The sequence below is a fragment of the Pituophis catenifer genome, unplaced genomic scaffold (genome assembly GCF_029215685.1).
Source record: "Pituophis catenifer annectens isolate HBS135680 unplaced genomic scaffold, rPitCat1.0.hap2 SCAF_10, whole genome shotgun sequence".
NCBI lineage: Eukaryota > Metazoa > Chordata > Lepidosauria > Squamata > Colubridae > Pituophis > Pituophis catenifer.
Genome location: NW_027256890.1, coordinates 7,619,868 through 7,647,583, shown reverse-complemented (window position 1 = coordinate 7,647,583; position 27,716 = coordinate 7,619,868). Strand labels below are relative to the sequence as shown.

Here is a 27,716-nt window from a genome sequence, read left to right as displayed (position 1 = left end):
AGAGAGCCTTCTGTAGGTTTTATTATGGCATATTTAACATATTTAAAAGCCAGTTTGGTCTAGTGGTTAAGGCGCCAGGCTAGAAACTGTAAGACTGGGAGTTCTAGTCCCACCTAATTATGAAAGTAAGCTGGGTGACTTTGGGCCAATCACCAGGAGACAGTGAGTTCTAGTCCCGCCTTAGGTAGGAAAGGCAACTGGGTGACTTTGGGCCAATCACCAGGAGCCGGTAAGTTCTAGTTCCATTTTGGGCACAAAAACCAGCTGGGTGACATTAGGCTGATCACAAGGAGACTGGGAGTTCTGGTTCTACTGTAGGCATGAACGGCAGCTGGATGATTTTGGGCCAATCACCAGGAGACGGTGAGTTCTAGTCTCACCATAGCCACGAAGTCAGATGGGTGACTTTGGGCCAGTCCCCCCTCCCTCATCCCAACCCACTTCACAGGGTTGTTGTTTTGGGGAAAATAAGAAGAGGAAGTTCTGTTAGACACATTTGCCGCCTTGAGTTATTTGTAAAAAAAAATAATAAAGGCGGGATAAAAGCAAACCAACCAACCCGTAATAAATATGTGCCTTGAAGAAAGTTGGGAGGGGAGAACGGTGGTGACATTTTAACTGTGTTTTGATGCAAGTCAAGGGTGAGAAATTCAAAGAATCCTTCCCTGCTTGCCTTTGGGACTGTAAAGGGACTGAGTCATTTTTCAGACCAGATTTTATCGGGCTACCAAGTGATGCAACTGAACAGGATGGTTGGCAAAGAATCCCGATTGGGATTCTTGTTTTGCTGCAGGCCAGATGTGACTAAAGCTGGAAAGATGTCTAAGCCTTCGTGTGGTTTTACAGGTAAGTCAAAGATTAGAGGAAGTGATTTTCATTAAAAAAGAAAAAAGAATTCATCTATTTCATCTTCAGTGTTTCTTAGGCTTTAATTCCCGCTTAATATCACAACTTTACCTAAGATCAAACTTGGCAACTTTTCAGACTTGTGAACTTCAACTTTAAGAACTTGTGGGCTTCAACTCACAAGAGTTCTCCAGTCAGCGAGAATTCTGGGAATTGAAGTCCACAAGTCTTAGAAGTTGCCAAGACACTTCTGCCCAAGAATAAAGATGCTAAAATGGTACAACAAGTTCCTTAAATTCAAAGAAGATAAAGGCTTTATCTTTCTCATTTACTAGAATCAGTAGAAGCTACATGGGATCGTCTCTAATGCATGTCCCTTCCTTTACCATGAGTGGCCAAAGGACAATGGAGAGCCTTCCCTGAGGTTAAACGCCTTCTTGGGGAACGTTTCTGAAGTCCCTTGGGTGAGTTGGTGGGCTTATTTGAAATTGGAACTTCTTTAAAAAAAGACTTGCTTTGAAATCCAAGAACTTTGTAAGGAAAAACACTGTCTCCAAAAGTTTTGGTCATTTCATGTGAGCTGGTCTTTTCTTAACCAAGCTTCTTTGATCTTAAGATATCAATACTCTGTGAACTCCTGTTTCCCCCCTTTTCCTTCCTATCTGCCCATCCATCCATCCATCCATCCACCCACCCACTATCCTATGCTATCCTATGTGTCTCTCCTCTATCTCTCCCTTTCTCTCCACCTACCCTACCAACCTATCTCTCCATCCATCCATCCATCCATGGGTGGGATTCAGGAATTTTAGCAACCGGTTCCCTGCCCGGTTGCTGGGTGGGCGTGGCCTACTCAGCCTCCTGCACCATGGAGGTGGGGGGTATTTACGCCCTCCCCAGACCCCAGAGGCTTTTCTTGAACCTCCGGGAGGGCAAAAACGGCCTCCCTGGGCTCTGGAAGCCGAAATGGGCCCGTTTTCAGACTTCTGGTAGACCCATTTTTTGCCCTCCCAGAGCTTCCGTGTGGCCCCTGCACTTACCTGGCATCCAAAATGGGCTGCGTGGAGACTCCTGGGAAGGGCGGGGTGGACGGGGTCAGCCAGTCCTTGAAACAATCAGTTCGGCGAACCAGATTAAAATTAACAGCCGGTTCACCTCAACCGGCCCAAACCGACTGAATCCCATTCCTGCATCCATCCATCCATCCATCCACCCACCCACACACCCACTATCCTATCCTACCCTACCCTATATCTCTCCCTCTCTCCACCACCCTACCTACCCATCCATCCACACATCATCTCTGTGTATATATGTGTGTGTGTGAGTGTGTGTATAACCTTTTTATTGAAGATGCTTGAAAAGGAAGATAAAAATGAATACAAAGAAAGAAAAAGAGACATCAAAGAGAAAGCCAAACGTGTAAGAAAGGTGTATATATATATATATATATATATATATATATATATATATATATATATATATATATATATATATATATATATATATATATATATATAATATATATATTATATCTTGATGGAATTATTCCGGGCTTGCCAACAACTTCCCCCCACTGCCACCACCCAATGTTCAGTCAAAGCTTCTTGCTGACATTTAATTGCAGGCCTGAACTGAGATTTATCGTTGCTATTACCTCCGTTATGATTATTTTTTAATTTTCAAACCTCAACTGCTTTATGAACTTTATTCTGAATAATTTACGCGACATTTGTCAGAGAAAGTGGGTGTTTGGGGAGCGGAGGAGAACAAAGCTTTCTTTTTGTCCCCCCCCTTCTCTCCCCCTCTCCCCCCACCACGAACGGCACTTCTAAGAAAGAAAGAAGGAAGGAAGGGAGAGAGAGAGAGAGACACGCTTAGCTTTGTCATTTAAAGCAATTCGCCGCCCACTGCCATTCTAGGCGGCAGAGAATTCCTACCTTGTGCGTTTAAGCACTGGCAGCAAGCCCCTCTGGGTAATTAGGTAGGGCAGGGGGCTGCGAAGCTTTTTGAGGGGGCTCGGCAAGCTCAGAAAGGGCAAATGTTCTTCTTTCAATTGGGCGAAGAAGTCTTAAGGGGACCCAAAGCAGCCATCAGATAAGATGCCCCTTGGACCACTGGTGGAATTCAAATTTTTTTTACTACCGGTTCTGTGGGCCTGGCTTGGTGGGCATGGTATGGCTTGGTGGGTGTGGCAGGGGAAGGATACTGCAAAATCCCCATTCTCTCCCCACTCCAGGGGAAGAATACTGCAAAATCTCCATTCCCTCCCCACTCCTGGGGGAAGGATACTGCAAAATCCCCATTCCCTCCCCACTCCAGGGGAAGGATACTGCAAAATCCCCATTCCCTCCCCACTCCAGGGGAAGGATATTGCAAAAACCACATTCCCTCCCCACTCCAGGGGAAGGATACTGCAAAATCTCCATTCCCACCCCACTCCTGGGAGAAGGATACTGCAAAATCCCCATTCCCTCCCCACTCGAGGGGAAGGATTTTGCAAAATCTCCATTCCCACCCCCAGCAATGGCTGGAAATATTGGCTGTTCTGCAGCAGAGATATTTTCTTTCTTTCTTTCTTTCTTTCTTTCTTTCTTTCTTTCTTTCTTTCTTTCTTTCTTTCTTTCTTTCTTTCTTTTTCTTTCCTTCCTTCTTCCTTCCCTGTCCTTCTTTCTCTCTTTCTCTCTTTTTCGCCTTCCTTCTTCCCTCCCTCTTTTTTTCTTTCTTGCCTTTCTTCTTCCCTCCTCTTTCTTTCCTTCCTTCTTCCCTCCCTCTTCTTTCTTTCCTTCCTTCCTTCTTCCCTCCCTCCTTTCCTTCTTTCTTTCTCTCTTTCTTGCCTTTCTTCTTCCCTCCTTTCTTTTCTTCCTTCTTCCCTCCCTCCTCTCTCTTTCTTTTCCTTCCTTCCTTCCTTCCTTCCTTCCTTCCTTCCTTCCTTCCTTCCTTCTATCTTTCTTTCACAAAGAGACACAAGAAAATGGTGAATAATCCTTTCCCACAACATTCATAAAACCTCCTGCCTTTGCCAAGGCAATCTGCAACACGTTTGGGCTTAATCCTTTGGTGGAGAGCTGTATTAAAACCACTGCACGGAGGAATGAGGGTCCATGTGGTTTCTGTTTGTTTGTTTTTGAACTTCGATTTTACAGGATTTTTTCCCCTCCTTTTTTGTCTAGGGGGGCAGGAGGGTGAAGGGGGTCGGTTCCTCTGCCAACCATCTTCTGACTTGACATGCATTTATCTTATTAGCATTTAAGCAAGTGGGGGTCATTCTTCTCCCAGCGTTTGTTTTTCTCATCTGACATTTTTCCTGAGCTGAAGGTTTCGAGATCCTCGCCTTCCCTTCCAACTCCCTTCCTTCAAACCATGACAATTTTGGAGGCCTTGTGTTTTGCGTGTGTGTGTGTTGTTGTTTTTTAGCCTCGTTGAGGTGCCAAGGCTTTGAAAACAAGATCAGCAAAAGACTTAAGCCAAACGAAGATACCCGTCAGCTTTGGAAGCCATATTAGCACCGGAAGCTTCCGTGCTGCCACCTTCTCATGTGTGGGAAAGTAGGAGGTGGGATTTAATAGAGGGAATGTAGTTAGACAAAATAGCATTCTTCTTTTCGGTCAAGGTCAGGAGAGTCCTGCACCTGGAGAAGGAGCGGTTGGAGTGATGTCTCGAGATGGGACAGATGGTGATTGGAACATGTGATGGACGGATGAGTGAGGTGGTGGATTTGGGGGTTTTGATTTACTGAGGGAAAACCTGGAAGTCTCAGATTCGGGTTTTTCCCAGATGTGCCAGTATACCTACTGTAAGAAATGGAACTAGTGTTGAAATCCAAATTTTTTTACTACCGGTTCTGTGGGCATGGCATGGCTTGGTGGGTGTCGTGCGGTTTGGTGGGTGTGGCAGGGGAAGGATACTGCAAAATCCCCATTCTCTCCCCACTCCTGGGGGAAGGATATTGCAAAACCCCTATTCTCTCCCCACTCCTGGGGGAAGGATATTGCAAAATCTCCATTCCCACCCCATTCCTGGGGGAAGGATATTGCAAAATCCCCCATTCCCTCCCCACTTCTGGGGAAAGGATACTGCAAAATCTTCATTCCCACCCCCACTCTGGGACAGCCAGAGGTGGTATTTGCCAGTTCTCCTAACTACTCAAGATTTCTGCTACAGGTTCTCCAGAACCTGCTGGATTTCACCCCTGAATGGAACTTTGAGAAAATGCTTGCCTTGGAGTTTTTAATTGGAGTTGGGTTTTTTCTGGAACGCTGACAATACCTTCCTTTGTTGTCGAGGTGCCAATGCCCAGGCTTTGTTCTGCCGGTTGGAAATAAAATGGCATTTCAAGAAAAGGAGGACTTTTGGTTAGGCCCTTTGGATGTGCACCACAACATGAGCTGCAGACGTCAATATCGTGGTCCTGGAAGTGAGTTTTTCTTGGCCTGCTGACTATTAATCCTGACTCTATCATGTTTCATGGGACCAAAGATTTTTGAGTGGAAGGAGAGGGCAGTTTATACAAGTACCAGAAGGCAGGACAAAAAGCAATGGACGGAAACTAAACAAGGAGAAGCAACCTAGAACTAAGGAGAAAATTTCCTGACAGTAAGAACAATTAACCAGTGGAACAGCTTCCCACCAAAAGTTGTGGATGCTCCATCAATGGAGGCTTTTAAGAAGAGACTGGACAGCCACTTATCTGGAGTGGTCTAGGGAAGGGGTCGGCAACCTTAAATCCTCAAAGAGCCACAAATGTCTTAACTGGAAGCCCACCGTTCAATTCTGGAGCCAACCAGAAGTCTGGTTCCCCCACCATAGAATCTCCTCCTAGTGCGGTGTCCCTTTTTCCTCTACCTGTCTTAACCAAAAGCCCTATCTATTGGAGAGCCGACCGGAAAACCCGTCCCTTGCCATAGAGTCTCCTCCTGGCACACCATGCTTCTCTCCCTCCTAACTAGAAGCTCCTCTCAAAATCATGGTGCCGACCAGCGACAGGGAGCCGCAGCAGAGGGATGAAAGAGCCACATGCGGCTCCAGAGCCGCGGGTTGCTGACCCCTGGTATAGGGTCTCCTGCTTGAGTAGGGGGTTGGACTAGAAGACCTCCATTTCCAACTCTGTTATTCTGAGCTGTTTTAACTCTCTTCCTCCTGACCAAACTATCTAAACTTCTTTAGATAGTTTCTTGGTCTTCTGGAATTCCAAGAAGACCAAGAAACTGTTTCTTGGTCTTCTGGAATTCAGCCCCTCCCTGCTGGGAATCCAGACTGCCTTCCACCACATTATCCTAATCAACTCCTTATGGGCAGACGTGAACCTGAATTTCCTTGCTTCCAGTCCAATAACTAAACCAGCATTACCACGATTCTCCCTTGGTGATCCTTAGTAAAAGAAGGCAAAGAGCCTAACTTTTCTATGATGGATAGTTAATGGATCCCGAACAAAATAATTTCGAAGCTTCGGCTCCGAAGCAGGGAAGGGGCCAGATCAAAGACCCATGTGTTCAAGTCCAGCATCATCAATGTTTCATACTTCACTGAAACAAAAGTGTTCCTTTTAAACAATCACTCTGCAAGCCACTGATTCCTAGGTCAAAAACAAGCTTTTGTGAAAGGCTGCGGCCTAAGGAACTCCAGGGCTCTTCAGAGACTTTGCAAAAGCTGCTCCTCATTTCAGGGGCTGCAAGCAATTACTGGGTGGGTCATGTTTATTGAATAAAACCATTTAAGCATTATGTTTACAAAGTCAAAGCAACATTAAAATCCAGTGAAAAACAATTATTTTTACAGGATACATCTGCAAGCAATCTGGAACGGACCTTTTATTATTATTTTTCCTCTTGGATAGACTCCCTGCCCTCCTCCCCACCCCCACCCCTTTTTTTTCCTTGGTAAATTTATCCGTAAGAGACTTTCTTGGTGGTGTGGAAAACGTCCACATCACAGCGATGAATTATTTTGGAAATGCTAACATCTCTTATTTTCAAATATCACGGGCTCTTCCCAAAGCCAAAATAGCTGTGATTTCCTGACTAGTCAAAATTCTCTCGGTCTTGGCACAGATCGGCTTCAGACCGATCAGGAAGAACTAGACAAATAGTTATTTTATTACTAAGTCTGTCAAATAAATCAGAATGTGACCAGGAACTTTTGCAAAGACACCCCCTCCTTCTGCTTGGCTGACAGTTTGGCTGTCAAAAGGAAGGAAGGAGAAAAGGTTGCACAAAAAAAATAAAAAGAAAGAAAGAAAGAAAGAAACCCCACAGATCTCTGGGTATGATTTTTGCATAGCACAACGTTGTCGTTTTGAAGGATCCAAATGAAACCCGCTTCCAAAATCACATTATACTTGGCTCTCTTCAAGAGAATGGGCAGGGCCGCCTGGCTCAAGTTTTATAACCGATTAAATTCAATCAAGCTTGTTATTTTTAAACTGGAATGTTTGGATAACATACTGGTGCAAAGTCATACAGTTAAGAGCATGTTGCCAATTTAATTCGATTTCAGGGTTGACCTGCCTTGACATTAGATTCATACTACTAGAGTTTCCTGACTATGATTTTCCCCTTCCAGAAGACAAAATAAAAAGCTTAGCTGAAGTGCCAAAAAATGACTGAAGTTGACCCAACGGAGGCCATTCCACGTCTCAAGGAAAACACGCTGGGTTTGCAAGATGTTCCAATGAAAATACAATGTGCATACAGTATGTAAGGATCTCTAAGTCAAAGAAAGACAGAGATGCAAAGAAATAGCTTGGATTCTGATTCGGAGAGCCCATCGCAAAATCTAACCACCATTGGAGAAAATTGAAAACTATCATAGATGTTTTTGCACGTATCATTCCTAAGGCGGGTTTGCCTGGACTTGGAAGACCCACTCACTAGAGTAGAGTAGAGTAGAGTAGAGTAGAGTAGAGTAGAGTAGAGTAGAGTAGAGTAGAGTAGAGTAGAGTAGAACAGAACAGAACAGAATAGAATAGAATAGGAGTAGAATAGAGTAGAGTAGAATAGAATAGAGAGTAGAGTAGAGTAGAGTAGAATTAGAATAGAATAGAATAGAGTAGAGTAGAGTAGAGTAGAGTAGAGTAGAGTAGAGTAGAGTAGAGTAGAGTAGAATAGAGAGTAGAGTAGAATTAAAGTAGAGTAGAGTAGAGTAGAGTAGAGTAGAATTCTTTATTGGCCAAGTGTGATTGGACACACCCAAGGAATTTGTCTTTGATGCATCTGCTCTCAGTGTACATAAAAAGACAAGATACATTCGTCAAAAATCATAAGGTACCACACTATGTCTTGTACCCCACCTCTGGCACCACATCTTCTCCAGCCTCCTCATTGTCCGACTCGATTGCCAACTGCACAGGCTGCTGGCGCAGCACCACACCAGCCTCCTCGCTGTTGGAATCAGCTACTAGCTGCACAGGCTGCTGACGGGCCACAACACTTGTGTTGGTTGTGCTGTGGTGGGTGGAGGGCCCCTTGTGATAAATTGTGAATATGAACTTGTGTCAAACTTTCTTCTTAAGTAGGAGACGCCTATAGCCTCCAGAATCTTTAAACCTCATGCTATCACGAGAGGCCTGGCCTCCATCACGGTGATTAGCAGCACTACACACAGAGAATAAAAACCTAGTGTGCGTTAAAACAAATGGCTCTTGTTCACAGGAAAGCAGAGGAAAAGTCTGCTCTTTAAATCTGCTCTCCGCTCGCCATTAATCCACCCTCCGATCCTTATAATATATCTCCATGGAGCACAAATTACATCACTTCGGTGTTCCGGTACAGAAGCCAACAAACTGGGGATGATAAATCAATAACAGGGAGTCCTCGACGTACGGCCACAACGACGGAGCCCAAGATATTTTTTGTTGTTGCTAAGCAAGACAGTTGTTCAGTGAGTTTTGACCAGAGGTGGGGCGTCACATACTGTAACAACCCTGGTTCGCCCGGCACCGGAAATGTGAGCGCATGCGTGCAGCATCACAAAACATGGGAATTTGCTCGCGCAGGATGGGATCTGAACCGGCGGCAGCCCACCACTGGTTTTGCCCCATTTTACGCCTTTCCTTGCCACGGTTGTTAAGTTAGCAACACGCTTGTTAAGTCAATTTGGCTTCCCCGTTGACACTGTTGGTCAGAAGGTCCTAAGAGGGCGACCACATGGCTCCAGGACCCTGCGACCGTCATAAATATGAGTCAGTTGTCTGAATTTTGATCAGGTGACCATGGGGATGCTGCGACGTTTTTTTTTTTCAGCGCCATGGTAACTTTGAATGGTCGCTAAACAAATTGTTATAAGTCGAGGACTAACTGCATATCCCTGTGGACAATACTTCTGAATTATTACTAGGATGCTAAACAACAAGGCCCTATTCAGTGGGACAATGTTCTGTCTATCACAAGACTGAAATCCTGTCAAACAGGATTTCCAGTCACCATGGAAAACAGCTGTTACTTAACATCTGCCTAGTTTAACCCCGAGAATGCCCAGAGAGAGGAAGGCTCCAAGGTCACTTTTTTTGTGGCCTGATCATTAGTGATCCCTCGGCTAAACCACCTGGTTTCGACTTACTTTGTTCTAGCTGCTCGAAATGGAACAGAACTTAGGTGTGATCCTGGAAGAAGCGCTTCTGGCCCGTATCAATGTTGTGTTGTTGTGGTGCCACAATCAGTGTTGTTGTGATTGTGGTGCTGATATGGAGACTAGATGCCCTTTCTGACCCGTACATGGAGTTTGCAGCAGATATTTTTTACTTGCACCCTAAGCAGTAGTGGGTTGCAAATCCTGTCGCTACCAGTTCGCTTGTGGGTGCTTGGGTCTGTACAGGTGGGCGGAGCCTCCAGCCGCCGCTACCAGTTCACCCGATCTGGGGCGAACCTTTAGCAACCCACCACTGGCTCTAGGAGAGAAACATCTGCCTCTACCTGGGATTGAACTCTCCACCTTCTGAATGGGAGGCGAGCGTCTGTACCGCTAGGTCATCACGCTGCTCACCTCTGAGCTACAAGCCTTGATGATTCAAATACGACCTCACTCCAACTGAAGAGGCGAAGATACCAGAACCTGGGAGGCTGCTGCTCGTTTTGAGCAGGAGCCGGCTGAGGTCGCCTGGGAGCAACCACTGTTGGTGATTCATAAAGCGAGCCTCATCCCGCTGAGTGACTGCAAGTGGGTGCAATAAATGAGCTTATGACATTGGGTGGGAAGTAACGCCTGAAGGCGTTTCGGATCCAGGACTGATTACACAAGTATTGGAGAGGGAGGGAGAGAGAGAGAAATTGAGAGAGAGATTGAAAGAAAGAGAGAGAAAGAAAGAAAGGGAGGGAGGGAGGGAGGGAGGGAGGGAAAAGAAGGCAAGGGAGAGGGAGGGAGGGAAAGAGAAACAGAGAAATGGAGGGAAGGAGAGGAAAGAGAGATTAAAAGGGAGAGAAATTGAAAGACAGAGAGAGCGTGGGAGGGAGGGAAAGAGATTTCAAGAGAGAGAAATTGAGAAAGAGAGAGGGGGGATTGAGAGAGAGAGAGAGAGAAAGAGACATGAAAGGAGGGAGAAGGAGGGAGAAGGAGGAGGGGGCGAGAGAGGGAGGAAGGGAAAGAGGAACAGAGATTAGAAGAGAGAGAAATTGAGTGAAAGAGAGAGAGAGAGATGTAGGGAGGGAGGAGGAGGAGAAGGCGGGAAAGAGAAATGGATTAAAAGAGAGAAACTGAAAGAGAGAGAGAAGTGGAGGGAGGGAAGGGGAGGGAGGGAGGGAAAGAGAATCAGATTAAAAGAGAGAGAGAGATGTAGGGAGGGAGGGAGGGAGGAGGAGGGGAGGAGGAGAAGGCGGGAAAGAGAAATAGATTAAAAGAGAGAAACTGAAAGAGAGAGAGAGAGAGATGGAGGGAGGGAGGGAGAAGGAGAGGGGGACGGAGAAGGAGGAAAAGACAGATTAAAAGAGAGGGAAAGAAGAGAGAGAGAGATAGAGAGAGAGAGGGAGAGATCCCATGCCCTGTCACTTGCAGAATTACAACCTCAATAAAATTTCATTGACTTTCGCTACCTGCTGTATGGCTTGCATTACACTCTGCTAATTATACAGCTGTTACTTTGGGCTATAAAGAAAAGGAGGATCGATGCCAACCATGCTTTCTTTTCTTTCTTTCTTTTTCTTTTAAAAAAGGAGGGGCCCATAAACAAAGCTGCTAGGGAACTCTTCCAGTTGCATTTTTTATGTTTATGAACTAGTTTAACACGACAGGAAAGTAGAATGGCGATAAAATGAAAGGCCCGCAAGGCCACGTAGAGCCATCTTTGGTGCCAATGAAGCAAAGGTGGTATTTTTTTAAATCATGGCCTCCAGTGAGCCAAGGTCCCTTCCAGCTCCTGTTCTGTTCTGTTCTGTTCTGTTCCGTTCCATTCCATTATTCTGTTCTGTTCTGTTCTATCCTAACCTATCCTATTCTTTCTTCTCTGCTTCTACTTCTCCCATTTTTTTCCTCCTCCTCTCTCTTCTCTTTTCATTCCTATTCTATTCTATTCTATTCTATTCTATTCTATTCTATTCTATTCTATTCTATTCTATTCTATTCTATTCTATTCTATTCTATTCTATTCTATTCTTTCTTCTCTGCTTCTACTTCTCCCATCCTCTCCTCTCCTCTCCTCTCCTCTCCTCTCCTCTCCTCTCCTCTCCTCTCCTCTCCTCTCCTCTCTTCTTTCCTATTCCATTCCATCCCATCCCATCCCATCCCTATCGCTATCCCTATCCTATTCACGTAATCTGGGAAATTTTCTACATACAGTCCAATCCAACAAGACCATCCATTTTGGAGGGGACCGAAGACTATAAAAAGGGGTGTCCCTCTCCTTTGGGAGCACAAAGACTAGGCCAATTCTGCCCCCCGAATCTCCAGACCTTCCCCCGGTAGCAATAAAACAAGGCCCTACAGATTGACAGGTGGTGGGTGTCCTTGGTCTGGCGTTTCAAAGGTGTTCCCTGCTCTCTCTCTCTCTTTTTTTTTTTTGAGAGAGAGAGAGAGACGGCAGAAGCACTTGCAAGTTAAGTCTTTTAAAATTCTCTTTCTTAAGACTTAATATTTCACCCTGACAGTGGGAGAAAGGAATTAGAAGTGCCAGCAGCTATCCAGATAGATGTTAAAGCTCCTTTCTCTCCCCCCCCACTCTCCTCTCCCTCCTCCAACTTTCCTCTCCTGCCACATCTCCCTGGCTTCAGAGAATATTTTCCCCTCAAATTGGTTTTAAATTAAAGGAGGTGATGAAGGCAATGTGCAGTCTCAGCATTTTCCCAGGTGCACTTAATCTAATTTCATTAAGGAGATCAGAACCGGTGATTGCTACAGCCGAAACATTAAGTCTGTCCATTTCTCTCTCCCCCCACTCCCCTTTTTGGTATAAAAAACCATTAGCTCTGTCAAAGGATCGGCGGGTGGGCTGTTTATTATTGGAGATGAAAGCCCATTTTGCTTCCCCAATAAACTGTCAGGAGCAGTAAGCCACAAATTAAGTCAACCGCTGTCAAAAGATTCGGGGCAAGGAGGATTCCAACTGCGTTTGACAAGGGAGCTGCCTCCAGAAGTTGTGGATACGACAACACCAGAGCTGTTTCAGGAAGAGATCGGAGAACCATGGCATAAGGTCTCCTGCTTGAGCAAGAGGCTGGACCAAGAAGGCCTTCAAAAGTAGTGGGCATTCCATCACTGGAGGCTTTCAAGAAGAGATCAGACAATTGTTTGTCAGAAATGGCATAAGGTCTCCTCTTCAACCTCTTCAGCAGGAGGTTGGATGAGAAGACCTCCAAGGTCTCATTCAACTCTGTTATTGTGTTATTCTGCTTCTGTTTGAAGAAGACCTCTAGACTTCCTGATGTCCATCCTTAACTCCTTCCTGATCTTTTTGGTTGTGAACCTACCTTCTGGGGCAGTGTGATGTTCTGCCTCTTTCCCATCATATATCATCTCTTTGGCCATCTGTTCTGTTGGGAAGAGAACTGGACAGCTATTTGTCCAGGACGGTATACTATAGGGTGCCTTGTCTGAGCAGGGAGTTGGATTAGAAGACCTCCAAGGTCCCTTCCAACTCTGATTTTCGGTATTCTGTTATTCCGTTTACAAGGAAGTTGAAGAAGGTGGAATTTCAACAACACAAACATCCATGGGGGTGAAGGAGGGCAAGGGATGTCATTTGAAGGACACCATCATGTGGGTAATCCTCAACATAGGACCGTCCCTATGTTCCAAGTAACCTAACACTTAACACCACAAGAACTAAAGAACTTATAATTGACTTCAGGAGGAAGAGAGATGTAACATTTATGTACATTTACCATTGTACATAAATGGTGAGGAGGTAGATGCCTCTGATTTTTATTTATTTATTTATTTATTTGGGACAGGATGCCGTTTAGCCGAGCAGATTAACAATCTGCTCCCCCCACCATTTCCTAGAAATGCTAAAGCAGGTAACAGACAATAAGAGGAACTGTTGATGTTTTATATTACGCCATTATGTTAATGTTCACTAAAGTATGCCATGAGCGCTCTCATTACATGTGTATAAACCAATTCTCGGTGGTGTTATTCCTGTGCTAAATGCTATAACTACATAAATCTTGAATTAATGGAGACTTTATAGTTGTTAAAAAATGAAGGGTAATTGCTATCTGTTAATGCTGTTGGAGCGAGCAAAGGAAATACATCTAACTGTATGTGTATATATATTTCAGGCAGGGAGATTTGTGAGCTGACGGGACATGGCCACGTTTAGGGCAGAGGTGGGATCTGCCGGTTCTCCGAACAGCCCAGAATCGGAACTACCGGTTCGGACCAGTTCGCCCGAACCGGTAGTTCCGATTCTGGGCTGTTCAGAGAACCGGAAAATCGGACCACCATCTGGCCCTGCCCTGCCCATTTTTCGGGCTGTTTTCAACCACTTTTTGGGTGGAAAATGGCCCCCACAATGGCCTAAAATGGTCTGAAAAAATGCCCACAAAACAGGCTGTTTTCATGCTGTTTTTTGGCCAAAAATTGGTTTGAAAAACAGCCCAAAAACAGCCCAAAAAAGGCATGAAAATGACCCAAAAAACAGCCTGAAAATGACCTGAAAAATGCCCGTAAAACAGGCCATTTTCCAGCCAAAATTGGCCCAAAAAATGGCCTGAAAACAGCCCCCAAAAGGCATGAAAATGGCCTGAAAAACAGCCTGAAAATGACCCGAAAAATGCACACAAAACAGGCTGTTTTTCAGGCCATTTTCCACCCAAAATTGGCCCGAAAAACAGCCTGAAAACAGCCCAAAAAAGGCATGAAAATGACCCAAAAAACAGCCTGAAAATGACCTGAAAAATGCCCGTAAAACAGGCCATTTTCCAGCCAAAATTGGCCCAAAAAATGGCCTGAAAACAGCCCCCAAAAGGCATGAAAATGGCCCCAAAACAGCCTGAAAATGACCTGAAAAATGCCCACAAAACAGGCCATTTTTCAGGCCGTTTCAGGCCATTTTTCCGGCCAAAACCAGCCCGAAAAATGGCCCCTCAAACGCCCCCAAAAAGCAGCTTACCCAACTTCTTTTTCTCTTGCAGCCAGCTTTCCTAGTTTAGCTTGACGCAGTCCCTCTCTCTCTCTCTCTCTCTCTCTCTCTCTCTCTCTCTCTCTCTCTCTCTCTCTCTTACACACACACACACACACACACACAGGTTGGATCTTTCTTTCCTCCCCCCCCCCCGCACCAGAGACCCCTGGATTCCCTCCCCAACCATGCCTGGAATTGGCCACACCCACCCAGCCATGCCCACCCAGCCGAGAACCGGTTAAAAAATCTGGAACCCACCACTGGCTTACGGGTGCCCGTGATCAAAGAAGAAAGTTCAACATTGCCCCACTTCCCTCGGTCTTCGTCTGATCGGGGTAATGGTTCGATAACCGACGGGGTTCTGCAGGTAGTCCTCGACTTACGACCACAATGGAGCTCAACATTTCTGCTGCTAAGCGAGACAATTGTTGCAACTTTGAATGGCCCCTAAATGAACTGTTTTAAATCGAGGACCACCTGCGGTTAATTTCCAAAATATCTGAAGGAAAAAAGGCTGAAGAGGGTGGGATTTCAGGGGTAGGGATAATAAATTTGGAGGGTGTATTTTTTTTTGGTCTTCCTAGAAATAGAGAAGGGAGAATATGTGAAAATTTCCTGCAGCTCTAAGGAACTTAGAGTTCCTAAGAAAGTTTCAAGGGAATATTAAGATTTTCCCAAAGCAAATTCCAACTTTCATTTCCCTTTTCTCTCAAAGCAAAAAAAAAAAAAGAAAAAGAAAAAGAAAAGCAAAGGGGGAAATTACAATTCCAGAGTGTGCAGCTGCTGGAACCTGATGTTCAGCTGGAATACAATCCAAATGCGATCATTATCAAACCGTGGTTTGGTAGTTTGGTGGGGTTCTAAAGGCTGTGAGATCATCCACCCAAAAATATGTTGGGTTATGGAAAAAAAAAAGGGGCGACTCGCAAAGCAAAACAAAGGTTGCCTTGGTTATGTGCTACTTGAGACATCAACACTCCCAACCTCGAACTGGCCTTCTTTCAAAATATCGACTCTCGTCGCCAAATATACGTTTTTAAAGTCCCGAGGCCCTTCATGTGGTGCTGTTCGCAACTGGGAGCAGACCCAGCTGACACGACACAGTTAAGGCCACCTGCCAATAACTAGGATACAACTGACTTTGTTGTTACAAATAAACATATACGCAGACATGAGAGCAGTGTCCCAATATCTCAGGGGCTGCCACAAAGAAGAGGGAGTCAACCTGTTTTCCAAAGCACCTGAGGGCAGGACAAGAAGCAAAGGGTGGAAACTAATCAAGGAGAGAAGCAACTTAGAACTAAGGAGGAATTCCCTGACAGTGAGAACTATTAACCAGTGGAACAACTTGCCTCCAGAAGTTGTGAAAAACACTGGAGGTTTTAAAGAAGATGTTGGGTAACCATTTGTCTGAAGGGGTGTAGGGTCTCCTGCCTAAGCAGAGGGTTGGACTAGAAGACCTCCAAGGTCCCTTCCGACTCTGTTATTCCATTCTATTTGTGTATCTGTATTCCCAAATGAGCCTTGAGAATAGAGGTTCTGCACAGTTCAACGATCTGTCCTTGTTTAAACAAGAGATGCACATCGTCTCAGATAAGAAAGTGCATCTCAACCAATACCAAACAAGAGTGTTTTCTGAAAAACAAAACACACATTAATGGAATCCTTTCTTGCGTAAGGTAGGCCTAAATCCAGCGAGTTTCAAGAAGGATGCTTTTTTACTACTTCAAAGGTCCGACTTTGCACTGTTTATGTTTCTCTCCAGAAATTGTGGATGCCCCAACACTGGAGGTTTTTAAGAAGAGACTGGACAGTCACTTGTCTGAAATGGGATAGGTCCCATTTGCAGACCTATGGCACGCAGCGCCCTCTATGTGGGCACACGAGCCATCGCCCCAGTTCAGCTCCACTGCGCATGCGTGGGGGGGGGGCGCAGGGGAAGCTCTGCCTCCCACCAGCCAGCTAGTCTTTCGGTCTCTGCTGCGCATATGTGTGTGTGTGTGTGTGGGGGCAAAACACTGCATGGGGGCTGCGTGCACATGCATGGGGGCAGTGGTGGGTTCCTCCCGGTTCGGTCCGGTTCTCCCGAGCCGGTAGTGCTGGCAATATGACATCACCGAACTGGTTCTGTAGGGCTTCAAAGGGCCGCCCTACAGCTGAACAGTGTTAAAAGAAAACAAATGAGTAGACCAGTGCCTGCAAAAATACATGAGTAGACCGGTGCCTGCAAAAATACATGAGTAGACCGGTGCCTGCAAAAATACATGAGTAGACCGGTGCCTGCAAAAATAAATGGGTAAACCAGTGCCTGCAAAAATACATGAGTATATCAGTGCCTGCAAAAATAAATGGGTAGATCGGTACAGCTCTGCAAGCAGTTAAAAGCCTGGTAGACCAGTGCCTCTGCTAAATCCTAAAGAATTGTCATATGACCGCCAAGCCATGCCCACAACATAAGCCACGCCCACAGAACTGGTAGTAAAAATTTTTAGAACCCACTCCTGAATGGGGGGCAGGGCGCATGCACTGGGTCTGTGCACGCATTGCGTTTTGGGGGTTTGGACACAGGGTGTGCATTCGCACACGCACGTGCACGCTTTGGCCACTCGGTCCAGAAAAGGTTAGCTATCACCGGTATAGGTTTTCCTAGTTGAGCAGGAGGCTGGACTAGAAGACCTCCAAGATCCCTTCCAACTCTGTTATTTGGTTTAAAAAGAAAAGAACTGAGGTCCACCTTGTTCCCTTCTTAGTCTCTTTCCGTGGGTCTCGGACAAGGCAGACAAAAGCAATATTCCTCAACACACACACACACACACACACACACACACACACACACAGAGAGAGAGAGAGAGAGAGAGAGAGAGAGAGAGAGAGAGAGAGAGAGAGAGTGAGTGAGTGTCAGGTTCAGCAACTTGGGTGGCTCAGCAATTTTTTTGTGTTCTTGGACATCCCAGCCAAGCAAATCATTCAAGGCTTTTCCTTGAGATGACAGATTAAGGTCGCCTCCTTTTCCAAAGCTTTTAACGGATGATTGGTGCTGGTTGGTGCTTTTATCGCTCTGTTTATTTAAACTTCCTCTCCGGGCTGATCTTCCTCTCTGTGTGTGTGTGTGTGTGTGTGTGTGTGTGTGTGTGTATGTATGTATGTATGTATGTATGTGTGTATATATATATATATATTTGTACTTCTTGTGCTTTGACTGAGTTACAAGACACTTTCCGTCTATTTGTTTTAGGCGGTTTCTTAGCCCATCTTTCAATCCGTGGCTTTGAGAGAAGCTTGGCCGGTAAGCGTCAAGCAACCCAAAGACAATATGCGAAAAAAAAGAAAAAGAAAGGAATGACACAACACAGCCGACCCATTTAAAAGCAGTTTCAGAAATAATAGTTCAAATGTCTGAAAGATAACAGAGAAGACTTCCAAGGAAAGGGATCACCAATGAGGACCTCTTAATGGTTAAGTTTCAGGTCGTGATTTGGAAGACCTTGTCAGGTGTGAAAGACCAGGTTCACACCTGAAGGTTCCATTAAACTGATTTATTGCTTAAAGCTTGTGCACAGGAATCTTCTCAACTAATGTAAGAGTTAGATAAGTGTCAGGGTTCCCACGGATGCCCTAATTAAATCCTGAGCCTCGAGCCAAGCTTCAAAAGTGATCCAGTTATATATTAGGAGCTTCATGTCAGCACGTTCCAGGTGAAGCCAACTCTGACCCCATGTAATTTACGACTGAGACTTGCCCCTGTTTCCCCCCTCTCCCCAGGGTGTGTTATCAGTCACATTCGCCAACGGAGCAATTTTGCAGGTTGTAGAGATCACTCCTCTCAGACCGCTGTGGGTAACCCTGGGAGACAGCCTTGAGAGAGATATGTCTGGAATATGCTTTTGTTTTTAGCTGCTGCTTCGCCATTTTCCCATCTCCCTTGCCTATGACAACTCGAGGGCAGGCCAGGGTTGCTTTGCAAGTTGACAATAAGGGTCAACAGCACTGGAAAAGGGTTGGGCTTAGTTCTCTTGTGACTATGTAGGGATTCTAGGCTGATCCCCCTTTTCACTCCGCCCCCAGTTCTGCCATCTCTTCTACAGGTCTGGAGGACAGTACCCCTAAAGGACTTGCATGCTATAAGCAATGAATTGAAATCCTTTGAAGAAAATTAAAAAGCCAGGCCAAATTTCTTTGGAATGCATTTAACCCGTTGAAGGACAGAAGGTGGAATTCAAAGGAGCCCTGGGATTTTACAATTTGGATATGGATCCCAAGCTGGAAATTCACATTTTGACCGGAAGCAAACAGCCCAACCTTTTTAAAAAAATGAATATTTATCTACATTAAATAGTTGAAAGACAGCCACTGAGACAAAAGATGTATTACATCGTGTGTACCTGGTTTTTTGTTTTGTTGTTGTTGTTGTTTTGATTAAATGAATGTCGAACCTGTTACAAAATAAAGGACTAAAAAAACGTCTTGGCAAACTATTCTTAAAAATATAATACACAAGCCCAACTAAAGCATCTTGCAAACACGCAGCTTTATGTAACAAGAACAGCCAACCTTATGACGTACGGTAAGAGTCAGGAGAGGTGTGGATGCAGCTCTGGGGTTAAACTAGTGATGGCTACAAAAAAAATATTTTTAATCACTGTTAAACTAGGATCTGTTTCTCAAGTTGTCCCACTGGAGCAGGGGGTCTCCAACCTTGGCAACTTTAAGACTTGTGGACTTCAACTCCCAGAATTCCTCAGCCAGCAAAGCTCAAAGCTGGCTGAGAACCTCAAAGCTGGCTGAGGAATTCTGGGAGTTGAAGTCCACAAGTCTTAAAGTTGCCAAGGTTGGAGACCCCTGCATTGGAGTTTACTCCAGGTATTACAGGCAGTCCTCAAGTTACGAGCACAACTGAGCCCAAAATTTCCATTGCTAAAGAAAGCGGTCATTAAAGTGAGCATTGCCCCATTATACAACCTTTCTTGCCCCGGTTGGTAAGTGAATCACCGCAGTTATTAAGTTCTTAACACAGTGGATAAGTGAAACTGCCTTCCCCATTGCTTGTCAGAAGGTTACTGTGTCACATGACACAGCAGCTGTCATAAATATGACTTGCCAGGCGTCTGAATTTTGATCACATGATCGGGGGGGGAATGCTGCAATGGGCATAAGTGTGAAAATTGGTCGTAGGTGGGAAAAATGGTCTCTTTTTTCATTGCTGTTGTAATTTCAAATGGTTGTAAATTGAGGATTGTCTGGAACCTTGGAAAAGTCAAGTGGAGATTGCTGGATTAAAACACAAATTCATACCTACATCCTTTTCTCCTTCTTGCCCTCTAAAACCTTTGACTCGCCTCGCCCGATGACTAAAGCAGACATCAAACCCCCAAAAGTTAAAAAAAAAAAAAAACCTGAATCACTGCTACATGATAAGATTCGTTGCGCGCGGAGCCAAAACATAACCTGACAATTTAACAGCATCGTCTGCAAATTCAGATTCCTGGTTTGTCCATCTGCTTACTCCATTACGAAAAACTGACATGTTTAAAGCCCTTATAAATAAAATATTGCTTTGCAAGTCATTACGGGAGGAAGACTTTCTCCAAAAAGAAGACGATAGAGGCATCGGCGTGGCCCTGAATTCATTTCCAATCAGAGCTCATTCATCCAGGAATTGATTCTTGTTAGCGACAAGCAGGGTTTTGTGTGTGTGTGTGTGTGTGTGTGTGTGTGTGTGTGTGTTTAAGGGGGATAAGTGTGTGCATCACACATAGGGAAGCTCAAAACAAAAGACAATTTAAGTAGCATTCAAAAGTTCAGAGGGAGTCCAGCAATTAATATTTCCAAAACCAGACAGCAGGATAGGCAAAACAAAATTATTACTGTAAGTAAAGAGAAGGGGTCTTACCTTATCGTCAATATCGCTCTCGCTGTCACACTGTAAATTTAAAAAAAGAGAGAAAGGAAAAGAAAGGTTCAGTTATAATTGGTAGGGAAAAAAAGAAATCACGTGCACGCAGGTGTAATTCACCACTAAATCCTCTACTTTTCCTCTCTTCTACAATGAAAATCCTTGTGTCGAAGTTAATAATAATAACATATATATATATATTTTACTATCTTCATTTCTCAGGCCCTTTTCCATCTCATGAGCCAAGCAGACCACCTTTTAAATTCAGTGCCTGCTAAATTTCAACTTTCGGATGATTTCATTGAATCCAAGAGCCGGTTGGGATCCACAACTCTTGAAGTTTCTTTTGTAGGAAGTTAGCACCTGCCCCTCTCCTAGGAAAATGAGATATTTTAGGAAATATTAAAAGGGCAGAATATTTCCCCTAAAAGGGAGGCAGAAACTCAGCCCCTCCCCCACCTTTGTCAATGGGCCATTAAGGCCTGGACCAGTATATTCTACATAACAAAGATCTACCTCCTTCAGGCAGAGCCATAGTTTCATTACATCATCACCCAGCAAGAGTCAACCAAACTTAGCACACAGACAACCTACAAAGTTACTCCTGCATGGCCCCATGGGAATCTGACAATCAATCAGAATACAAGCTCAAGTTCAAAAGCCCAGAGAGGGCATAAAACTCGGCATCTCTTCCCTTTTTTTTTCTCTTCACCCAAGATCTTCAAGGCATGTGATCCTGTCCACCATTAAAAACCCTCTTTCCAAGCAGCCTCCATGTTTCCAGGGTCTTTCTCCCCACTTGGAACTGAACCCAGAAGGAGATTTCTTCCCACACTTTTAACCCTGATGGCAGTTTCCTGACATGTTGAGGTTGCAAGGCAAGCAAACGGGGAACAGAAGCCAAAGTAAAGCAGGAGATTATAATTAAAAAACAAACTTTCCACCCCTGAAATCCAATCCTATCCAGGATTGGACAACTGCAGACCCAAAATGTTCAACCTGGCACAAAGCGTCTAAATATTTTCCTGCCCTTGTAATAGATCAGCATTTTTCAAACTTGGTGACTTTAAGATTGGGTAGATTAAGGTGTTGGTGGAGGGTTTCTGGGAATTGAAGTGTTCTGACCTAGGCTTCCTTAAAAAGCATGAAGCAGAATCTTGGTCCCTGAAAACATCTGATTATGTTTTCTAGGTTCTAAAGTGGCCAATTTGAAAAACGCTCCTCTAAGTCCTAAGAGAAAGAGCTGTTCTGACCCAGCTCACCAAACACGACAAACCCTCTGAAGTTAACTCAAAGATTCCTTTATTAGGAGCGCCAGCAGCCCCGGCAAAAAGTTTCTCTCTCACCGCAGGCTAACAAGTCTGTCCGGCAGGGAGATGAATAGTTGTCTGCCACATCTGTTCATCTCCGTCCCCTGCCTTTTATCCCCAGTTAGGGTGGAGCTTTGCTGGCAGTGGTGGCTCTTAGGTCCCAAGGACCGTCCCATAGATTTCCACTGCTCTCCTCTCCTCTGCCTTCTGCGCATCTGCGTGTCAGGCACTGGACCCAGCTGTTCCTCCTCTTCCTCATCAGCCCCCTCCAGACCTGGGGGCTGTTGACTCTCCATCTGAGGGCTGGCGGACGGCCCAGTCTCCACCTCTCTTTCTCTGCCAGCTCCATTCCCTCTTCCCCCTCGGAGCTCTCAGGTTACCTTGATGCTGACCCCGACTCCCACGCCTCCTCCTCCTCCGAGTCGGCTGCTGGAGGGGCTGGTGGCCCACAACAAGAGCAACGGCCCTCGTCCAGCTGAACCTCTGTGTCCAAAACCCCCAACCCCATAAAGCAGGGAAGGCCTTCGTGTCGTTTTACACCGAACACGCTTACTAGCTTGGCAAATGAACCGCCCGTGTTTTCAGCTATACATATGGCAGGATAATCACAGGTTGGAAATCCTTCAGGATGCACCGAGCGGAATAGCTGGAGACCGGGAGAGGCATTACCACCTCGCCACGTAAAAATAGAGCTATTTGGATTGCTATCTGGGCAGGAAAATGACCTATGAACAGCAGGGGAGGTTTCTCCATTAAACTAGGAAGTTTCCCATCGCATGCAAATGCGCTCGCTTGCTCGAGAAAGCCATCTCTCTCCAGCTGGATGATTTTAGCCAAAGGATATGAATCAATACAATACTTTTAGGTAGCGTCATGAAAACCCCAACAACCCTGGAGAGAAATCCTGAACTGCACCAGGTCTCTTTTCTCAGTCTCCTCGGAGAGCAATTGCACAGCCTGGTTCCCATCAAAACCGATCCAAAGGCCAATCAATTTCCTAGAGAGACCCGAGTCAGCAGTTATCACTGAATCAGTCAGCCGGACTTGTTCTGGAATCGTCGGAAGACGCATTCTGACAACGGAATAACACCCATGCTGTGAATTAGGCTTGTGTGTGTGTGTGTGGGGGGAAACCGGGATAGAAATAAAATTTGGAGCCAGGCTCCCTGGGAGAATGGAAAGAGCCCTTCCCCTGCATCCAAGTTTCCTGTCTGCTACGCAAGGTGCAAATTTCATAGAACAAGGTGCAACATAGAATAATAAGAGTTGGTAGGGACCTCGGGAGGTCGTCTAGTCCAACCCGCTGCTCGAGCATGAGACCTTATACGGTATCATTTCAGACAAATGATTGTCCAGTCTCCACAACCTCTGTGTTCTGCTTCCCCAGCAGCATGAAGCCGAGTCCTCGTCCTGATAAACCCCTTTTATTTAATTGACAGTGAATTCCTCTCCACAAAGTCTTTCCTCTCCCACAGTCTTTCAAGATAGTTCACCATTACCGACCTTTATCAGGCTTGGAGAGTGGCCAGGCCAATATCTTGGCAAGAATGCAGGAATGAACTAATTGTCTCCTGCAAACTCCACTCCCCTTCCGCTCCTCTTTTATTCCCTCTGGGAGGGGCCGTTCATTGTCCACCTGTGGCCTTACTCCCAAGTCGACCCTTATTCTTTAGCTGTTCCTTTTGTCTGGCAACTCTGCACCTGCGCACACTGGGAACAGGCTCCAGCTGTTCCTCTCCCTCACTGATGTCCAACTCTGAAGGCAGCTGATAACTGGCATTCGGCCCTGGCCCCCTCTCTGCCTCCGATGCAGAGCATTCGTCAGAGCCTTCCCCAGACTCCAGGACTGGCCCATGTTCCTCCCCAACCTCCTCACTGTCTCAATCTGCTGCCAGGTTGGCTCGTGGGCCACAATACTCTGGAGGCAAGTTGTTCTACTGATTAATTGTACACACTATCAGGAAATTTCTCCTTAGTTTTAGGTTGCTTCTCTCCTTGGTGAGTTTCCATCCATTGCTTCTCGTCTACGCCCCCCTCGTCTTTGTTAGGAGCCCCTCAAACATTGGAAGACAACTATATGTCTTCCCTAGCCCTTCTTTTCGTGAGGCCAGACATACCCAATCCCTGCAACCGTTTTTCGTACGTTTCATCTTTTCTTCAATTAAATAGTTCACCTTTCCATTCTTTGCAGGCCAGATCTAATCATTCTTGCATCTTGTTTTTCTTTCCCAGGACGCTGAATTCTGGGAAGGCAACTCATGATTTCTTATTCTCAGCTTGCACGGTCACCTACGGTAAATGGCCCTCCGTATTTAGAAAAGCATTCTGGAATCCCAAAAGCATGGTATTGAATTTTTTAAACACAGATTTTTAAAACGGGAGACCCAACCCTTTTCGGGTCTAGCTTTAGTTGTTTTCCTAATGTCATCTAAGTTTTTTTTTTTTTAAAAAAAAAATAAACACACTAAATAGCTGCTTTCTGATTAAAGTTGTGCAAACCCTGAAAGAATTTAGCAGGTGAAGAAGGCAAGGAAAGGAGGGGGAAGAGTTCCTTTCCGTCTTTTAACCACAATGGAAGGACAAAAGCCGTTGTCAAAACACACAACTCAAGAAAAGTTGAAGAATGTCAAGGACAGGCAGCTCTGGAAGACAAAGGCCTCAATTACCTGCATTTTCCTCCAGGCTGTTAAAGCTCCCCAGGTTTATAAGTAAATCTGTAAACAGTCCATTGTATTTTGTTCATGAGGGCTTGTAAAGGGATTACTGCAGAAGGTGCCAATTGCCTCTTAATTCTGCCAAAAATGTTTCTAAAGAAGATCTTAATTGGCCTGGGTTTTTACTCCCCGCTAAAAGTCATGACAAGTTTAATCCTGGATTCAGCAAAGGGGAATTTAAGAAGGGAAAGAAAAGAAAACAAGGAAAGAAAAGAAAAGAAGGAAAGAGAAAAAACGAAAAAGAAAATGGAGGGGGGAGGGAGGGAGGGAGGGAGGGAGGAGAGAAAATAAGGAGGGAGGAAAAAGAGAGAAGCAGGAAGGAAGAAGAGAGGGAGGGAGAAAGGGAGGAAACAAAAGGAAGGAACAGAGGGAGGGAGAGAAGGATGGAAAGAAAGAAAGAAAGAAAGGAGGGAGGGAGTAAGGAAGAAAAGGAAGGAAGGGAGGGAAGGAAGGAGAGAGAAGCAGGAAGGAAGAAGGAAGGGAGGAAGGAAGGAAACAAAAGGAAGGAACAGAGGGAGGGAGGGAGAGAAGGAAAGAAAGAAAGAAAGAAAGAAAGAAAGAAAGAAAGAAAGGAGGAAGGAAGGAAGGAAAGAAAGGGAGGGAAGGAAGGAAGGAAGGAGAGAGAAGCAGGAAGGAAGAAGGAAGGGAGGAAGGAAGGAAACAAAAGGAAGGAACATAGGGAGGAAAGGAGAGAAGGAAAGCAGGCAGGCAGGCAGGAAAAGCCAAGACAGCAACTGGGTGGGTGAATTAAGGAGTTTATTTATTTCTTTGCATTTTATATTTCTTAACCGCCCACCTCTATCAAAGAGGGGCTGTTTGGGGGGATGTCCATGGAAAGGTGGACCAGGGAACACCAGGTGCCAAAACCCAGCCTTTCGTATCAGGTGGGAGGAAAACCAGACCCCCCGGAAAACCCAAACCTGCAAAACAAAACAAAACAAACAAAAAATCCGCGAAGGGGCAACGCTCTCATTTATTTACCCACAAAACCTGGCGGAGGCATCCCTCCATCTGTGCCACCTTGCCCATTATCCTTTAACTAGAGAGCCCAGAGGAGGGAACGGCGGGCATCCGTCATTCCCTGCCACCCAGGGGAAAGAGCTATTAGCGGCTCAAAGCTGTACATCAAGCCACGCCACTAAGCGGAAAATGTTCTCGGCTGAAACAGAAGGCCCGCCCCGAGACCGAACACGACGACGGAAAACCCCCGGCGTATTTGACCTGAGACGAAGCACCCTTCACTTTAGGCCTTCTTCCTGGCACCTTCTGGAGACCAGGATGAAGAAGAGGCAAGGGTTCAGGAGCCCAGACTCAGAACAGAACAGAATGAACAGAGTTGGAAAGGACCTTAGGAGGTCATCTAGTCCAACCCCACTGCTCGAGTAGGACAGGCTATACCAGGGGGGTCAAATTTTCTGACAGTGAGAACGATCAACCCATGGAACAGAAGTTGCCTTCGGAAGTTGTGGGAGCTTCATCACTGGAGGCTTTCAAGAAGAGATTGGACTGCCATCTGTCAAAAATGGTGTAGGGTTTCCTGCTTGGGGGGGGATTGGGCTAGATGACCTACAAGGTCCCTTCCAACTCTGTTAATCTAATCTAATCTAAACTCAAGGCCCGGAGGCCGGATCTGGCCCGCAGGGTGCTTAGCAGAGGTGGCTTTCAGCAGGTTCTGACCAGTTCTGGAGAACCAGTAGTGGAAATTTCGAGTAGTTTGGCGAACCGGTAAATACCACCTCTGACTGGCCCCGCCCCCATCTATTCTCTGCCTCCCGAGTCCCAGCTGATCGGGAGGAAATGAGGATTTTGCAGTATCTTTCCCCTGGAGGGGGAGGGAATGGAGATTTTACAGTATCCTTCCCCTGCCATGCCCACCAAGCCATCCCCACCGAACTGGTAATAAAAAAATTATGAATACCACCACTTGTGCTTAGATCTGGCCAGTGGGGCCGCCCTGAAAACAAAGGAAGAAACTTATGGAAGATAGAGAAGAAGCCTAGAAAATAAGACCAAGGTGTCACAGGGAAGGGAGGACTGATATATTAAATGTTTGTCTTAAAAAATAAAAAAAAATACTCAAAAAAAAAAAAAAGAAAAGAGGGAAAAGGAGAGGAAGAAAGGGGTAAGAAGAGTAGGAGAGAGGGTTAGAAAAGGAAGAAGAGAGTAGTGGGGGAAGGGAAGGGGAAGGAGGAAAGGAAAGGAGTGGAGGAATGAAGAAAGTAGAAAGGTTCAGAAAAAGGAAGAGAAGGGAATAAGAAGAGGTAAAATAAAAGAGAGGAAATGATAAAAAAGCAGCCCCGAACAATTAATAAATAATAATTAAAAATAGTTAAAAGATAAGAGGAATGATTAACGATGGATAGGAGACTGTACATTTAAATGTGTTTATGGGAAATAAAAATAAAAACTTTTCAAACAAAAAGGAAAAAAAAGGTCTTAAACTGGGGCAAACAAGAGAAGTTCTCGCTTAACAAGAGAACATTTAAGGCTCCATCGCAGCCGTAAGTCGAGGACTGTATCTGCAGAGGTTTGAGGAGATGGCAACCAGCTTTATCATGAGCCAAACAGACCGAAAAAGAAAGGAGACGACGGGGACCCAGGGCAGCTTCCACACATCCCGCATCCTTCCCAAACTGCCAAAAAAACCCCCCACCCACCACGACACACAATCGCCAAGCTTCCTCGGAGGGAAGTCCTGATTGATGGCCGCAATTTGGCCACTGCTAAGGTCCCTCCAGTAATTTTTTTTTTCCTGTTGGCAAGGAAGGTTGGGCTGCTACTGCAGCTCAGGGAGACAAAAGCACCAGCCAAGAGGCGGTATTATTATTATTGTTGTTGTTGTTGTTGTTGTTGTTGTTGTTGTTGTTATCATCATCATCATCTTTTATTCATTAAACATGAAACTCAGTCAACTGAACATTTAAAAATGTGTCACAAATACCACTGACTGGTACTAATGGTTGATACGGGTTGCTGCCAGCATCCTAGGTATCAACCAAGTATCTTCTTAAAGCCATTAGTACTACTTACTACTTACTACTACTATTTCTTCTTCTTCTTCTTCTTCTTCTTCTTCTTCTTCTTCTTCTTCTTCTTCTTCTTCTTCTTCTTCTTCTTCTTCTTCTTCTTCTTCTTCTTCTTCTTCTTCTTCTTCTTCTTCTTCTTCTTCTTCTTCTTCCTCCTCCTCCTCCTCCTCCTCCTCCTCATTATTAATAATAATAATAATAATTATTATTTATTTTATTCATTAAACATGAAACTCAGTCAACTGAACATTCAAAAATGCATCACAAATACCATGGACTGGTGCTAATGGTTGATACGGGTTGCTGCCAGCGTCCTAGGTATCAACCAAGTACCTTCTTAAGATGTACGATGTTCCGAGTAGCACAGTTTTTTGCAGT

The 27,716-nt window shown here is 45.2% G+C and overlaps 1 protein-coding gene across 13 annotated transcripts in view; it reads right to left on the bottom strand.

Moving 5' to 3' along the window:
- Nucleotides 1-27,716, bottom strand: part of FBRSL1 (fibrosin like 1) — a 610,981-nt gene that overhangs the window by 214,656 nt on the left and 368,609 nt on the right. For all 13 annotated transcript variants that reach the window (XM_070950588.1, XM_070950595.1, XM_070950590.1 and 10 more), the window contains one exon: nt 20,286-20,315. In XM_070950588.1, coding sequence (XP_070806689.1) covers nt 20,286-20,315 — 30 coding nt within the window. The remainder of the gene's footprint in view (nt 1-20,285; nt 20,316-27,716) is intronic.